This window comes from Arvicola amphibius, chromosome 5, assembly GCF_903992535.2.
Source record: "Arvicola amphibius chromosome 5, mArvAmp1.2, whole genome shotgun sequence".
Lineage (NCBI taxonomy): Eukaryota > Metazoa > Chordata > Mammalia > Rodentia > Cricetidae > Arvicola > Arvicola amphibius.
Window position 1 is genome coordinate 32,096,344 of NC_052051.1, and position 17,465 is coordinate 32,113,808.

Sequence of the window (17,465 nt, forward strand, 5' to 3'; positions counted from 1 at the left end):
CTCCTGCTACCCAGGAAGTGTTCTCACCACCCAGACTGCTTTTCTCTTCCACTTTGCCTCTGTTCAGAGCCCAATCAGGGAAGGAAGAGTCACTACTGGAAACCCCAGCCCTGGGTACACAGGCTGGGACATGGAGAAATCAAGCAGAAGAATGGCATGGGAAGAAAGAACACATTCAAAAATCAGGCTATAGAAAGGTCAAGCTGCAGGGCTTTGATTTGAATCCCCAGGACTGTGTAGGCAGAGCTCATGGAAATGGCACTGCCAGGCTGCTGGCATCTGGAGCAGCTCTACCCTCATGTGCAGAGCCTGCTTCCATGGAGACAGCAGTGCTTCTCAGCATCCCTGCCTCCTCAGAGGACATGGCAACACTAGCGGACCACACTGGGACAATGATTACAACACAGCAATGGAAGCCTGGCTCCAGGCAACCTGAATGGCAGTGGCAAGGGCTCTAGAAACCTTCCGCAGAAATCAGAGTCTCCAAGAAAGACACCTCCTTAGGCTTGTCAACACATGGGACAGTATGGGTAACCGAACTCCTCAGAGTAAGAACAGCCAGACCTGAGTATAGAGCTCCATTCTACAATGGAGGCCATGGTGGGATCAAGAGGGGCAAACCCTAGACCCTTACAGATTCTTCCAGGTCCAGGATCCCTTCTGAAAGTGTTCTGATTAACTGTGCTACCTCCAAGCATTGAGGTGTCCCAGACCCAGGATTTCATGGCAAGAGGTACTAGGGAAGGGAATACACCTGTGGCCCAAGATAAACAATGCCAAATTATAGGAAAAGGCCACCCTCAAACACAAACCAGTTTCTGAAGGAAACAACCATTTGGCTGGTAAACACCTAGGGCAAAAATTCACCTCAACTGGGCAGGTATGATGCTAACTGAGCTTAGGTGCTGGAATCATGGATTCACAGAAATCAAGGACACACATCTTGTCTGACACAGAGATTCTATGCAATGTCTCTGACAACTGGGCTTTGTTCAGACACCTTGGTGTTCTTTTGCGGTCCCTAACAACATTCTGCTTAGAGAGCCGAACAGGAAGTATTAGGCCACCTCGACTCTTAAAGGAGATACACAGGAGCCTATATGGCAATGCTGGAGTGGTAAAGCTCTGAAGAACCCACAAGGACACCTTTGTAACACAAGTATGCAAATATGTTGGCCATGGCTGCTAAATGAACCCATATCAGACCAGTCATGGACACTTCTCTACTAGGTAGGAAACTGGGAGGGTCTTCTGAGCTCAGACTTCATTTCTTTGAACTTGAATGTGACAAAGAATTGGTCTGTAATTTCTCCGCAGGTCTACGGAAAAGGTAGAGGATTACATTCGAGTTCTATGCGTGCCCACATTGCTGACACTGGAGATGATTTCCTCGTGTGTCTTATTCAGATGTGTCTTCTATTCACACAGTCCTTTAACTGCACAGCAAAACTTCTGCTGGGCTGAGCAGAGCTGGTCAAGATGGCTGGCTGCAACACAGGAAACAACCAAGATTTGTCTTTCCCCTTGGAAGCATAGTGGCCTCAGAAGAGCTTCACGTCAAGACCCAGGTTAGAACTTTAGGGGACAAAGGATGCAGAACAGGAACATAGTCAGAGGCTCAAAGGTGGACCAGCCGGAGCTATGGCCATCTATCTCCCTAACAGGGAGCCCCCATGGCCCGAGGGTTTCTCTGCTCAGAAACACCCTCCATCTGTTCCTATCCCCCCCCACCAGGAAGAGAATGACAGTCCTCAGGAAGGCATAATGCTTTCTCCCCCACTCTACTCCCACCTGACACAGGAACAAAGACACACACACACACACACACACACACACTGTGGTCCTTGTAGTTGCTGTTAAAAATTAAGCATCATCATTCAAAGCTTTCCCAACCTAAACCTCTCCAGGGAAGTGCTAACTGTTGTGAGGACTGCCTGAAGGAGACCCAGCTGGAGGCAGTAGGGAGGCCGTCACGGTGGTTAAGATGGCGGACTCTGACGTCTTGCGCTGGAGTAGTTTCAGCAAGAACTGGCATCTAGTTTCATGCACGTCAACAGAGAGCCTAGAACAACTTGCTAAGGGATCAGATGTGGCAAAAAAGGAGCCATGCAAAATTCTGACATTTTCAGACCATGAATTTATTATTTAGCAAAACTAAAAAACTAAATGAAATAAGGAGCCAGGACAATAAGCAGACCACACAACACAAATGAAATAAGGAGCCAGGACAATAAGCAGACCACACAACACAAGGTGAAGAAGACATGCAAAGACTGAGGATTAAAGTGAAAGCAGACAATAAAGAAAGAACTAGATCAATCAAGAGCAGTTTTCAGAAAAAAAATTAAAACGCTAAAAATAATCTGAGAAAGCTTCAACCACACTCTGCACATTAAAACTACAATGAGTTTATCAACAGGTGGAGAGCAATCTAGAAGTTAAAAATGCACTGTTGACAAAGCTATGCCGAAAGGAGGGACCCCACAGACTGGAATGGGCAGCACATTCTGGCACATCTGTGGATCCCATCCTGGGTATTGACACTCCACAAAAAGTCATATATGTACAAATTTACTTTTTGCATCACTTTGGAGTTAGTATTGTATTAGTGGTGGGTGTGTGTGTGTGCGCGCGCGCATGTTTGTGTGTACACAAATGCATGGCATGGAGATCAAAGGACAACTGTCAGGAGTCAGTTCTCTCCTTCCACCATGTGGGTCTGAAGATCAAACTCAAGTCACCAGAATTACAGAGAAAGCACTTGCGCCCACTGAGCCATCTCATTGGTCCCACTACTCTTCTTAAGAGACAAAAACTACCCTGGCCATGACACAGGATCCCACAGCAGCAGTGACCACCTACACAGGACTTGTACAAGATCAAGCTAGTTCCAAGCTCTAACAAGGAGGGAGAAGATGCTGAGGTCCCGCCCCGCTGAAGAGTTTATGGCAGCTGATGGCTGCTGGGGTCTGGAGCATCACTTTCCTTCTTTTCTGTTGTTGATTTTGTTGTTGATTTTGCTGTTTTGTTTTGTTTTGTTTTGCTTTTCAAGACAGGGTTTGTTGTGGGAAGTCCAGCAGAGTTTCTCTGTAGTTTTGGAGCCTGTCCTGCAACTTGCTCTGTAGAGCACTCACAGAGATTCTCCTGCCTCTGCCTCCCGAGTGCTGGGACTAAAGGCAAGCACTGCCACTGCTGGGCAAGAATCACTTTTCTTTAGGAATGTGGCCACTCAAAGGTTGTGTGTGCCTAGTGGATGATCCCAGGTACATCAGCAGCACTAAGAGGATTCAGTGGGTTAAAAAATAAATAAATCTAAGTCATTATAAAACAGCGACATAAAACTGGGAGGAGGATGTGATGGATCCGGTCTTAGGAGGAGTTGTTATGAGGGTGAGAATGGATATGATCAAGATATGTGGCATAAATGTATGACACTATCAAAGAATAAAGGTGGAAAAGACCCAAAAATTTTAAAATCCAATAATCCAACAACAGAAGCACCAATAAGTTGCAGTGTGCTCCTGCCGTAAGCACTACCTAATTGACACCAAAAAGATGTGAGGACATGGGGCTAAACTGGTGAGGGAAGACTCTCTAGGGAGATAAAAAATAGTTTATTGCATGCTACCTTTTACATTAAAAGCCAAACACTCACATTAGTTTGCATCTGCACATACAATAGATAAACAGAAAAAGTAATAAAATTAATTATGTGTAGAAAGCTAGGGTGTAGACGGAGACCGCTTTTTTGTTCCCAGCTGCCCAGATCCGAAATAATCACATAGAAACTGTATTAATTACAATACTATTTAGCCAATAATTAAACGTATTTCTAGCTGGTGATTACATCTTAAATTAACTCATCTGTATTATTTTATCTTTTACCACGAGGCTCGTGGTTTACCGGTGAGGTTCCGGCTGGTGACGTGCTTCTTTGTCCTTCTATCGCTACATGGCATTTCTTTGACTCCGCCTACTCTCTCTTCCTCTATCTGCTTAGAACTCTTGCTTTGCCCTATGATGTGCTGCTATAGGCCCAAAGCAGCTCCTTTATTAACCAATTATTCACAGCACACAGAGGGGAATCCCACATCAATAGGGGAACAAGTCAGACAGGGATAAGGGGGCTAAACTTTCCATTGTGGGGCTGTGCATGCTTGAACTTCAGCATCAAACTACCTATTAGAAGAACAGAGAGGACTCGGATGTCCCAATTTCAAATCTTACTACAAATCAAAATGGTGTACTTCTGGCATAAGGACAGAACAATGAAATAAAGCTTGGAATTCAGAAATAAACCCCCAAAACAAACAAACAAAAACCCTACATAGATGCTTAGAGCAAAACTCTTCTTTTGCAGCAGATGGAGACCACTAGACAGGGGCAACTGGGCAAAACACGGAGAATAAGTGACTGTGGGGCGCCCACTCCCAGCCCACACATCTACAGTGCAGCCCTACACCTAAGACTCGGGAAAATCACAGAAGACAGAACAGGAAAGATTGTAAGAACCAAAGGACCAGGCACCTGCTGTGAGATAGCGTCTTCTAAACATGGCTGGGGAGCTACAACCATGAAGTCTCAAAAATATGACTGCCTAAACAAATCCCGCTTAATGACAACACCAGTTGACATGCCAGTGATGGCAGGGGAAATTAGGCAAGGTTCCAGCCTTAGATAAGGAACTGCAAGCAATCAAGTGCCAAGAGAGGAAGAGAATCTGGTCCAGAGACTGGCCCTCTGATAGGCCATCCAATCTAGAGCAGTCAGCCCTAAAACGTGTACATACAAGCAACACTAAACAGATTCAGTAGATTGTGTGTGCATGTTGAAATAGAAATAAAAATAGTTGGTTGATGTTTAACTCAGAGGATGGGTGAAAGGCTAAACAACATGAAGAACACATAAACTGGGTGGATGCCCATGGGGCACAGCAAAAGGAAGAATGATAAAAGGCACATGCGCTATTCATTTCTTCAGTAAAGCATAGATGTGAAGAACATAAAAAGTCAACAAATTCATCAATAGTTCTGTCTTTCCAGACCCTGGATCCTTCTTATGACTCCCGAGTGAGTTAGTCTTTTTTCTCATCCCATCCCAAGTCCGTGGAGTAAGTACTATACAATGGTGAACAGTTTCTTCCCACCTATGCCTCTCTCATCTTAAAATATTGTCCCTTAAAGTGGTTTACTGCATGACTCATTGTGTTAAACTGCAGCTCCCATGATGAAATTTTCCCTTTCTTCCCTTTTTTTCCTTTTTCATCTTAAATTATATTTTATTTTATTTAGTGCGGGGAAGGCTTCAGGGGCATAGGGCAAATGCGAGGAGACAGAAGATGGGTGGGACCTGGATGCATGATGTGAAAGACACAAAGAATAAATGCAAAAAGAAAGTTACAAAATAAAATAAGTACTATCCTTATTTAACCCGAATGGCCACTACAGATTGTGAAGAAAGAGCTAGGCCTCTAATTCATGGTCAGAAATGTGGAGGGAGCTCAGGGTATGAGATTTTTAGAAAGATGAAGGAAAATAAGGCCAGGAAGGAAGAGAAGCCAAGAGAGGCAGTGTGTTTGTCAGATATCTTCTACTGTAACACAACACCTGAGACATTTGACTCACACGGAGAAATGGCTTACTTTACTCAGGGGTTTCCATCCATGGCCCCTAAGTCCTACCACTATGAGCCTGTGGCAAGACAAAGAATCATGGCAGGAAATAACAGCATATAGCAGAACAAAGTTGCTTATCTCAGGGAAACAGAAAAAAAGGCGGTGAGGGGTGGAGCAACAGTAGCACGTCCTGTTTTTTTTCCCCCCAAAGGACCTGAGTTTGGTTTCCAGCACCTACATCAGGCTCATAATTAATTGACTGTAACCCCAGCTTCACACACTCAAATACCTCTCCTGGACTCCAAGGGTATACACACACACACACACACACACACACACACACACACACACACACATCATTCATGCATACATGCATACACACAAAGTAAAATAAAATATTCTTTAAAAAGAGAAAAGGGAAAAGGGGCTTAAGTTCCAGTATCCCACTCAAAGGCACGCCCCTCGGTGACCTCACTTCCTTCCACTGGGCCCCACCTCTTAAAGTTTCCACCATCTCCCATGATAGCCACACACTAGGAAAGAATCTTTAATATCTTTAGTAATGGGCCTTTGGCGGGCATAGGGACTATAGAAGGGAAAAGGATGAAGGAGACAGCTGCCACCCTCATGAGCCTGTCCTCATCTATCACACCAGATAAGGCCAACAGGGGTACCAAATCTCCACCATGCCACCAACACTGGACTTGAGGCCACCACAGACACGTACTGTAGGTAAGAAAAGGAACTTGTAAGATTAGGTTGTTCTTCACTATGCAAAATCAATTAAAGAAATCATCAAAAGATAGGAATGAAGGATGAAAGTAGAAACAGTTCCCCATTTGGGAAGAAGGCTAAAGTATAATCATGAGATGATGCAAGCTAAGTCTAAAAACGCATGCAGGAATAAATAAGAAAGCCAATCACCAAAGAGGAAAGGAAAAGATTTAAGTGACAGAAAACACTAACCAATTTAGAAAAAAAATCATTAATACCTGTACCAAGCTTCCACACAGAAGCATGAGACCATCCCATAGTCAGCCAGTCTTGCCACTCACGAACAGTAAAGACCAGACCCATGCTGTAATTTCCTAGATTTATATTCAGAATAATGACTTCGGCTCGCAGTCCCTGCCAAAGCCAGCATCTGCTGAAAGTTCACTCACGCTGCTAAAATGATTTAAGTGGTGAGAAGGGTAGGAAATTAGATGAATCCATAGGCATTAACTACTAACCACAAAGCAAGAACTAGATGTGGTCTCCGGGCTCCCAAACCTTCTCCTTGCATTATGAAGCTGCAGGAGACCTAGACATAATGGATGCTCCATGCAGGGCACAGAGATGACTGGCCAATCATAAGCTGCCACCTCCTTTAGTGCCCGTCCACATTGCTCTAGTTCTTTGCCAATGACAGATAAGACCCTACAGCAAGTGCATAGAAGTTCTTTATACAACAGTAACTTCTGCTTTGCCTGTGAGGCCTTCTTAGGTCCTGCTACACATGACTCAGCACTGGAATTAGAGGCCTGGAAAGGTAGGCCCTTTCTTTTCAACCACTTCACGTTGGTTTAATATTTATTTCTACACTACTATAAAACAATGTCTGTTTAGCACTCAATTTAGAGGGTGTTCCATGACCCCTGCCAAATGAGCTTTCAGCATTCATCCCAAGCTGGAACTCCCTGGATGGCAACAGAAGCCACCACTGACTTTTCCCAGAGGCCACTCTGTCAATCTGGAGCAGTGGTTCTCAACCTTCCTAAAACTACAACCCTTTAATATAGTTCTTCATGTTGTGGTGACCCCCAACCATAAAATTATTTTTGTTGCTACTTCATAACTGTAGCTCATTCTAAAACAGAGGGGTAAACTTGTCAGATTTGTACGCTGGGATATTTTCCTCTAAGCAGTCAGTCGTCTGAAGATGACCCAGACAGTGAGAAAGCAGCAGGGTCACAGGCTGTGGAATGAGAGAGATGGCTCTAAACAATTTGACCTTACTTCCTGCAGCACAGGTCAAGTTTCACTCCCTATCTCCCTCCCCAGTGAGCTGGGAAGCTGCTGGGACCAGTGGTATGTGGCAGAAGGAAAGCGGTACTGTTTCCAGGCCTGGCATTTCTAGTTCCTGTCTTAGGGCATCGGTTATCAGAATCCTTGCTCAGAGAAAGCCAGCACCACATTAGAAACCCAAGTACACTGAGATCACCTGCTTCTGAGAAGCCCTGGCATTGCAGGGGGCCCAGGAGGATGACCCTAATGGGGAGTAGATAACTGTAACAAGGCCACCTTAGCAGGAAGGCAAGCAGGGAGCAGTGAGGGAGAAAGGTGTGCATACCTAGAGAGCTCACTGGAACACACCAGAAACTTCTCAATGGGTCACACAAACACATGCTCGAAGAACACAGTTTGCATCTCCCCTTAGCTCTGGTCTCAGCTTAAACGTCTTGGCTGCTGACAAAGACAGAAGCCAAGTTGTCATATTTCCAACCATTTTTTTTAGTACTATAGTCTCCTCAACTCCTCTCTCTACAGCAGCCTCTGCAGTTTTTGGAGCCTTCAAGCCAGTCACACGTGTGCCAGTGTGGCATGCCTGCAGCTTTCCCTAGAGACCTGGCCATGAGCTCTGCGGTTCCTCCAACAGAGGTACATCTCCATTCCTGCTGCTCTGATGCTCATTCTAATCCCTGCCTCAGCTCCAGTGCATCTGCACATGCTGCACTGAGGTCTCCACTGGCCCAGGGTCCACCAGGGAGTGCCCTGCCACAGGGGTCATCCCAGTTAGCCCAGTGATCCCAGTGAGAACCTGGAGAGCCCTAGGAAAGTCTGACCCTGTTCTGAGGCTGACCTGTCCAATGCCCTAGATCATTACAGCAGATAAGAGACCCAGAGAGTTGGGGAAGAGACACAAGGAAGATATTTCTAATTTATGTACACGACCAGTCACTAGTAGTCCATAATGCCCATGTTCAAACATGTAATGTAGCATAATGAGTCAAGAAGGTCCAACAAATGAGCTCAACAAAGAGCAGCAAGAAAAATGAGGCCTGGGAGCACTTGAGGAGGACAGCCACAGCCCATGCCATGCCTTTTGGCTTGGGTGGCAGAAATCAATCAGCAGCTGCCCTACGCACATCATTAGAGTGAGCAAGCACACGGTTTGGGGAGAGAGGAGGAATAACAGTTCATGTGTAGCAGACAGAGGCAGACCTTAGGGGGTGAGGGTGGTGAGGAATGGGCTGGCATGGAAGGCCTGCTTGTTACCCAGGTCCATGATGATGCCCAGGCATGGGCTGCTGCCAAGAACTATGTTGTGGGCATGGCCCTGATGCAGCAGTGAGAGTCCATGTTGATGTCTGTGGTTCCTGTTATTTTCAAGGGCCGTGCAAACACCCAGAGTCTGGGCCGTCACCTGCAACTATGTTGGTGTCTGAAGAATATGCCCCCACAGGGGTTATGCCAATCTGGAAGCCCTGCACTGCCACCCAGGACCATGGTGATACCTGGGCCTGGAATGCTGCCAGGGGCCATGTCTGGGTCCATAGCCCTGCTCTATAACCAGGCTCTATGTTGACAACATCCATGGCTCCTGCCACTACCAAGGGCTGTGCAGAGGTCAGTAGCCAGGACCGATACCTGAAGCCATGTTGGTCTTTGAGCTGACCCTGAAGGCATAAAGATCTGGGTGGCCTGTGTTGCCAGCTAAGGCCACACTGACACCCAGGCCTGGGCTGAGGACAAGGTCATGTCTGGATCCGTGACCCTTTCACAGCTGTGGTCTGTGTTGATGCCTGTGCTCCATGTTGCCACCAAAGGCCACACGGATATCCACAATCTAGGCCACCACCTCTGGCCATGTTGGTGTCCAAGGTCTGTGACATGGCCAGTCCCATACAGTCCTGAGTGACAAGCATTGCCACCCAGAGCCATGGAGGTGTACGAGCCTGAGCTGCTGCCAAGAGCCATGCCTGGGTCCTTGGCCCTGCTGCAGTCAGTCTGTGTTGAAGTCCATGGCTCCTGCTACCACCGAAGGCAGTAAGGATAGGGCTGCACAGAGTGACCCCCCCCCCCCCACGGCTGAAGCATTAGGGAGAACTGGCCCTGCCCCTCACCAACTGCAGCACTTCAGAGACTGAGCCCTGCACCTCACCTGGGCAACACACTAGAACCATCCTCACTGACAGGGGTAGAGGTGAACTGGCCTGAGAGCAGGAGAGGAGGAGAGCTAGCCCCACTGTCTGTCACAGGGTGGATGTAAGGAAGAGATACCACCCCCAAATCGCTCACCACTTACTGCAGGCAGCAAGAGCTGGTTCCTGAGTCTTGAAAGAATAGCCCCTCACTGGCTACAGCACCAGGGAGAGCAGGCCCTACACCTCTCCTGGGCAGTGCACTAGAGCTGACCCTGTTGGCTGAAAGGCAGGTGAGGCCACCCTGAAAACATGACATCAGGAGACCTGACACTCCCTCCCATCCGGCCCTGGTGATGTGGCTGTGAATGAGCCAGACCAGAGGATGTGAGAGCAGGAGAATTTGCCCCGCCCCTTGCTGCCAGCTGCATTGGGTGAGCTAGCTGAGGCAGTGCTAGAGAGCTCACCTGTGGGGTGGTAAGGAGAGAAAGCGGGCCGGCTGACCAACCCAGCTACCACCACCCAGACCCAGAAGCAAGGCTATGAATTGACCCACCCAACATCTACCCTCTCTGTGATCTGCAGGAGCATGTGAAGGGGCCAGTTCTACAGACCCAAAACTGCAGGGTCTCCATGACACGGGACAACAGGCTGTCCAAGAGGGCAAGTGAGGGCCCATTATCAATAGTACAGCAAAAGCCAGATGCCTCCAACCAGGCCAATGATTCACAGCAACGAACACTTAGAAGTAAAGATATACAGCGTGTGACTCACTGGGCCACACTACAGCTTCCATGCCGAGAATTTTTTGTTTATTTGTTTGGTTGGTTTTTGGTTGTTCTTTAAATTTTTGTTGGTTTTTTTGGGGGGTGAGGGTAGGGTTGCAAGGGCAGAGAGCAGATGTGAGGGGATAATGAGATGAATAGGATCAGGATGTATAATATGAAATCCACGAAGATCAATAAAAAGTTTTAAAAAATTAAGGCATGAGCACCAGTCATTATAGGAGGCTCCCATGATAACGGTTTCTAGAGTGAGAATTTCCTTATACCTAATGATAAATAAGAAAGAATACAGAATCTAGATGTGGTGGCACCAGCTAGAACCCCGGAACTTGGGAAAGGAAAGCTGAGACAATAAGTAACAAGTTTGAGACCAACCTGAGCTATGTAGCAAACCATGTCTATAAATAAATAAATTCTAATGAGTACATTTACCATACTGCCTACATCAAAGCAGAGGTGAGTTTCTTAGGCAATGAGCAAATAGCAAGAACAAAACAACCATCTGCAGAGGAAGGAGAAAGTGCTCAGGTCTGGCAGAAGCTCCACTATATTTTATGAAAATGATAAAGAAGCAACTCCTGCTGGCCAGTGCATTCACAAGTCCTCACAATTGGTGGGGGGAGGTTGTCTAGTTTTGTTTTTGTTTTTGTTTTTGTTTTTGTTTTTTTGGTTGGTTGGTTGGTTAGTTGTTGGTTGGTTGGTTAATGATTGGCTGGGTTTTTTGTTTTTTTGGTTTTGGGGGGTTTTTAGTTTTTAGTTTTGGGGTTTTTTTTGTTTGGTTTGGTTTGGTTTGGTTTAGGTTTTTCAAGACAGGCTTCTCTGTGTAGCCATGGCTGTCCTGCAACTTGCTCTGTAGACCAGGCTGGCCCTGAACTCACAGAGATCTGCCTCCCTCTGCTTCCCAAGTGCTGGGATTACAGGTGTACACCACTACCACCCAGGGCAGCAGTTTGCTTCTTCTCCCATTTTCCCCACAAGCACTGGGACTTTCAGCAGCTCTGCAGAACATTGAAGCTTTCGGAACACGTACTATGGCGAGGGTGTGCCCCACTCACTCAGTGTCCCTCTTCCACACAGGCTGTAAGTTGCTTTAGACAAGGAGAGTCTCCTGCCTGCTGTGCCCTGTCCCCAGCCCAGGCCAGGCTTGCTGGACAATATCTCACTGATAGAGAAATCACAACAGCTATCTAAGTGGAAATAGTACAATATCCAGCAGCAGAAAGAAGACTTAAGACCTTGGGTAAACATCACCTCTCAGTTGGAAGACCAACCAGGTATATGGCTCTCTTACAAAACCTTCATGAGGTTCTAACCCTTCACTGAATTCCCTGAACACAGCACATAGGGCAGAAAAGTCCCCATAAACCTGATGAAGGCATAAAGTTTGGAGAGAGGCCAGAGAGGCCAGGTGTTCATTCACAGTGAACTGACCATATCAGTGACATCAGCCTCCAGGGATGGATGCTGACTTGATCCCAGGCTCTGTCATTCACTGTAGCTTCCCATGGGTTCCCTGATATAACTCAGCTTCTTCAACTCTGTAAAATGATGGTAATGTCTGTCCACCTAATAGGGTTGTGTTAATCCCAAAGATGGAGGACCATCATCCAAATCATCATGGCCAAATTAGTTAAAGCAAAAAATTAATTAAAGCAAGTTTTTTTTAATTCAATAACATGGACTGCCTCCCCTTAAAAGTGGGCTCAAGAGGTCAGCTGTGGATGCGTGGAAGACAAAGTTTTTATAGCTCAGGGGCAGGGGGCTTCCAAATGGCAGATCTGGCAAGCAAATAGGCAGGGTTACAAGAGCAGAACATCATAACAATGATGAATTCCTGAAACAAAAACATGGCTGCAAGGAGGGCATAACAAGGTAGACATGACACCCCTTCTGAAACAAAGGTAGGGTTGCAAGGTAGTTTAAAAAAACAGCTCTTTGAAACGAAGACATGATTGCCATTCCTAGAACAAGCAGTGTAGAACCATCTGTAGTTAAGGTTACAGGTGGGGTATAGCCCAATCCTTAAGAAGCAGGTTTCATCATAAACAGGAATGAACCCAGTTTGTCTTTACTATAAGATGGCTTTTAAGCCTAAAATGGAGACAGACTGGTTCTTCATTTGTTGTGAAAATTCAAGTGAATAAACAATGGGAACTGCTTCCTCTACACAGGGCCTAGAAAATCCAAAGCTCCTAATAAGAGATGCAGTTCGGCATGCTGTGTACTGACAATAATAACTAGCTTGCCCAGGGGGGGCACCCACTCTATGTAGATGCAGGGGGAGAGCTCAGGTTAGAGCACCATCACAAACAATAGGAAGTAAGACAATAGACTTCACTGCCTAACATGAACCACTGCTGGTCTGAGTGGGAAGGGCTATTGACTGTCAAGAAAATCTCTGTAATCCAAGGGACACTCACCGGGAATATGAAAGACCAAGTTATAAATGTAAAATAAATGCTCAGCCATGAAAGGAGAAGGAAGTGGAGAAAAAGAATGTTAACAGTAGTTAAACTACTTTCCATTTTAAAGTTGCTGAAGTGGCCCTGAAAAATGCTAAAATAAAGAAAATGTATTCAGTAGTTCATTTGCCTTCCTACATCTCTTCAGCTCAAAGGCTTCCCATGAAGATGGAAGACAAATTTTCAAAAATAATCAAATACGGCAGGCATGGGAAGCAAACTGCAATCTTCCCACTGCAGGCTGGAGAAGAACTAAGACCAAAAGAGAGAGAAGCTCTGATGACAAAACCTTAGCCCTTCTGAAAGTACAAAAATTGCAAAGATTTTGGTTAAAACTCTGCACTTTTTGATTAAAAATTCATATCATGTTTCATAAAAGTAATTAGATGGATCATACCTCATGTGTTTAAATTCTGGCCCATTATAAAATGACTCTGTTTACAGCACACCACTTCAGGCCCTTCATATAATGTCCTGGATAAAAATTCAGACCACTTCAAAACTGAAAGCATCTAATAATACATGAAGCACTCCTCTCTAAGGACGTGGATGAATGCTGTTTTGCATTCAGTCAAGCATTTCATAAGCAGTGTCAATGCTCCCCCGTTGAAAGCGCCCCTGAAATACATCAGAGATTTCTCGGAAGTGCGATGACTGCATGAACAGCAGGGAAGACAATGTTGAGGGTTCCCCATCCTTGGCTCTGCAAAGCAGTAATTCCTCAGAGGGCCTGACTTAATCACTAGGTCAGAGAACCCCAGAGATGTAGCCACGAGCTGCCTCATGAATGGAGTTCTAAAGGAGGTCATTTCCAGGAGAGGCAGAACTCTTCTGCTCCATCAGAACCCAGAAAGGCTGGGATTTGATGTAAAGCACAATAATGCTGTATATGTTTCTTCATGACAAATGGACACATTTTACAGGGACGAGAATTAGAAGAAACACACCCATGTACATGCAACAATAATAAAGAAATAAAGGTCTGAAGCTGGGGGGTTCCACAGTTAGGAGAAAATGGCCAACTTCTTCACCCTCCTGATCTGACACAAAGGCCTTGTAGCCTTTTGTCTCCCAGCAGCAGGCCCCCTACTGATGGAGTGGGAGTTCAAGGCCTGATCAGGACTGCTTGAAGGGACCCTCGCTGGAGCATGTGGCTCTGGCAGGGCTTGCCCTTCTCCCCATTCCCTCTGCCCTGCTAAAAACCATTAGATTACTTTCCTAAAGCTAGCCACCAAGCTACTTCCTTATTTGGCCACTTCCTCCTCCTGACGTTGACTACCAAAGTCCAGCAATCAGAACCCCCTTTGACTGACCCAATTAACATGCCCAATTAAAATTAAACACCTCATCCTAACAAGGGGTTCCCCCTTAACCTTTATAAACCACCACTTGCCTATATTCCATGCCTGTCTCCCCTCTATCCAGAGGCAGTCCTTTGTCCCTTCAGGGCGAATGTCCCTGCCACTTCCTCTTGTCCCCTTCCCCTTCTTGCTTATCCTCCCTCTCCTTCACCACAGCAACCTAGCCCATTCTAACAGACCTCCCCTTTTCCTCCTCTTAAAAACCACACCTGCAAGGCCATTTGCTCTGTTTTTCTCCCTGAGTCAGAAAGCTGCCAGTGTAACTTTTCTTCCCAGTGTAATAAAGGATCTCTTGGTGAAAGCAGGTGTTTGGGTGCAGTCTGTGCATAATCTTGGGTCTGGAAGGGAGCCCCCACTGTGTGAGCATCCCCTTCACCCAGCGCACATCAATTCTAGGCCAATCAACCATCCCAGCATTCCTCAAACTGACCAACCCTAAATTAGGGAAGAAAAACTCTTCAGAGGCTTTAAACAGTCCCTACCACAGATTTTCAGCTTCCTGATTCCCCCTCTGCTTTGCAGGGGTTTTTTTCTCTGTATGTCTGCTATGTGTGTGTTTTCTCACCTCCATGGTTTGTTTCAACTGCTGATTTTGTCTGCAGTGCTCGAGATTTCTCTGCTAACACCCATTGTGCTTCAGATTTTTCCTGCTTTTTAATTCTTTAACAGAGAAAATGAACCAATCAAGACCTCTAAGCTGTATTCCGACCATGTTCACCTTTTCCATGTGGGTGCTGAGATCCAAACTCGGGTCCTCTGGCACTCTTACCCACTAAACTATCTCTCCAGCCTCTGAAGTCTACTATTCTTTTTTTTTTAAGGCCTTTTTATATACATGTGCACAAACACACTTTTTATACACGTGTGCGCGCACACACACATAAAACATATATATGTGTTCCCCTTGAGGACACACTGGCTGACACACAGCACCTTATACTGCTAATCTACTATGCACTTGGACCAGTGTTTCCCACTCTTGTCCTCAATACATACATAGAATATATTTTATAGGTAGGTAGGTAGGTAGGTAGGTAGATAGATAGATAGATAGATGATAGATAGATAGATAGATAGATAGATGATAGATAGATAGATAGATATAGAATCTCAGAACTTTCTGTACTGATTACCTGCCTAATGCCATAATATTCTATATATATATTAAACCAAATCAAAATAAGTCTACAGGGCTAGAGAGATGGCTCAGGGCTTAAGAGCTTTTGCTGCTCTTGTAAAGAGCTGGGGTTCAGTTCCCAGCATCCCTGTCAGGAAGTCACAACTGTCTGCAAGTCCTGCTTCAGAGGATCTGATGCACTTCTGACCTGTGTGCACACCTGCACTCACATGCACATACCTACACAGACACACACACATAATTTCAAAGTAAACCTTGAAAACATTTTTATAACTAAATGTATTTGTATCTTTCTGTTTGGGGAGGGGATGTTGTTTTGATGCTGGGGAATTGAACCCAAGACCTTGTTTATTCTAGCATCTTTTTTTTTTCAGCGTGAGCCCAGGGCCTTTAGGGGTCCCGGCACAGAACTTCCTGAGCTTGCCCACCTACCTCTGACCAGCTCCGGCCTGTAGCTCTTGCGCAGCTGTTCCAGGAAGCTGTTGTAGAAGCTCTCCGCCTGCTCTGTGGGCATCGCCAGGTGGAAGTCGGGCTTGTTCCCCTTGAGGACACACTGGAGGGTGAACTGGCTGACACATAGTACCTCGTACTGTTTGTCCATCACGCTCTTGGACCAGTGTTTCCCACTCTCGTCCTCAAACACACGCAGATTTAAAATCTTTCGAACCCTATGGGGAAAGAGAGCAATGAGAACTACCTGAAGAATCACAAGGCCGCCAACATACTCCATACTTCCAAAGAAAGATGCACGGGTGACTCCATCACTCACAAAAGCTGTGATACAGACACATCAGTGAGCCATGCCTCATTTCCTCACCGCCATTCTCGGTAACAACAGTGCAGCCTGAAAGGTGTGCTCTCTTAACTCTTTTTGACAGTCCCTCTAATTCACAGCAGTCATCAGTGGACTTAAGATTACAGCCACCAAAACTACAAAAAAAGCAGTGGAAACTGCAAGGGATGCACTGCTCCTCACACACACTGGACCTTCAGGCTCAGAAGTAAAGGCGGAGTGTATGGTCCAAGAGAGAGCTACCAGGAAAGGAGGCATGTGCGCGTGTGCACACACAAACACACACACACACACACACACACACACACACACACCATAACCACACGGGACACAGAAACTACAGACAACAGCTCCCCTCCACCCGTCCCTGACACAGCACACACACACACACACCCCATAACCACATGGGACACAGAAACTACAGACAACAGCTCCCCTCCACCCATCCCTGACAAAGCACCAGGTAGAGGCTGCTATAGCCAGGAGGATCTGATAATTTCATCTTCTAGCTCAACATAGTTATTCCAGCATTCACTCCGTATGCATTTTTTTTATTTCTTACTTTCTAGTATTTGATCTCACTCTTGCATTTATGGTTCATGAAGGTTTTGTTTGTCTCTATGCATTTTTCAGTTAAGTTTTAGGGTTGTTTTATGTATTTCTTTGCCCAGTTGACTGTATGGCACTGTTTTCTATACTTTCACCCTTATCTCATAGACTTTCCCTCTTCTTCCTACATCTCCCCTCTCATCCTTATTCCATCCTCTTTACCTTCTTAATTGTAGCCTTCCACAGAGCTGACATCTCCAGAATCTGTGGGCTCCAGCAGCACTCCAACCATCCCCCTAGCCACTCACTCACCTTTTCTTTTTCATTTCAATCTAATATTCAACCCTATCCTCACCTGCCACGTCCACAGCAGTGACTGCCGTGTAGTGACAAATGCCATTACTCTGGCCAGCACACGCTGAAGGATTGGGGTTAGAGCTTCTTGGAGCGAAGCCCCAGGTGGTCCCCTAGCAATCAGCTGCCGTGATGGCACTGATTCAGGTAGAACAAAAAGGCCTTGGAACTGGCCCTGGAAGCGAGCCCTCCTGCTACTCTGCGTATTCTTTCTTTGTATTTCTTATCTTTCCTGTTTACAGATGACTGCTACCATGAATCCTAGAGAACGAAATGACACAGAGG

General features: G+C 46.0%; 1 protein-coding gene across 1 annotated transcript in view; it reads right to left on the reverse strand.

Moving 5' to 3' along the window:
* Dtd1 (D-aminoacyl-tRNA deacylase 1) overlaps positions 1-17,465 on the reverse strand; it is a 54,005-nt gene that overhangs the window by 15,191 nt on the left and 21,349 nt on the right. Inside the window, exon 3 of the mRNA XM_042055132.1 lies at positions 15,917-16,152. Coding sequence (XP_041911066.1) covers positions 15,917-16,152 — 236 coding nt within the window. The remainder of the gene's footprint in view (positions 1-15,916; positions 16,153-17,465) is intronic.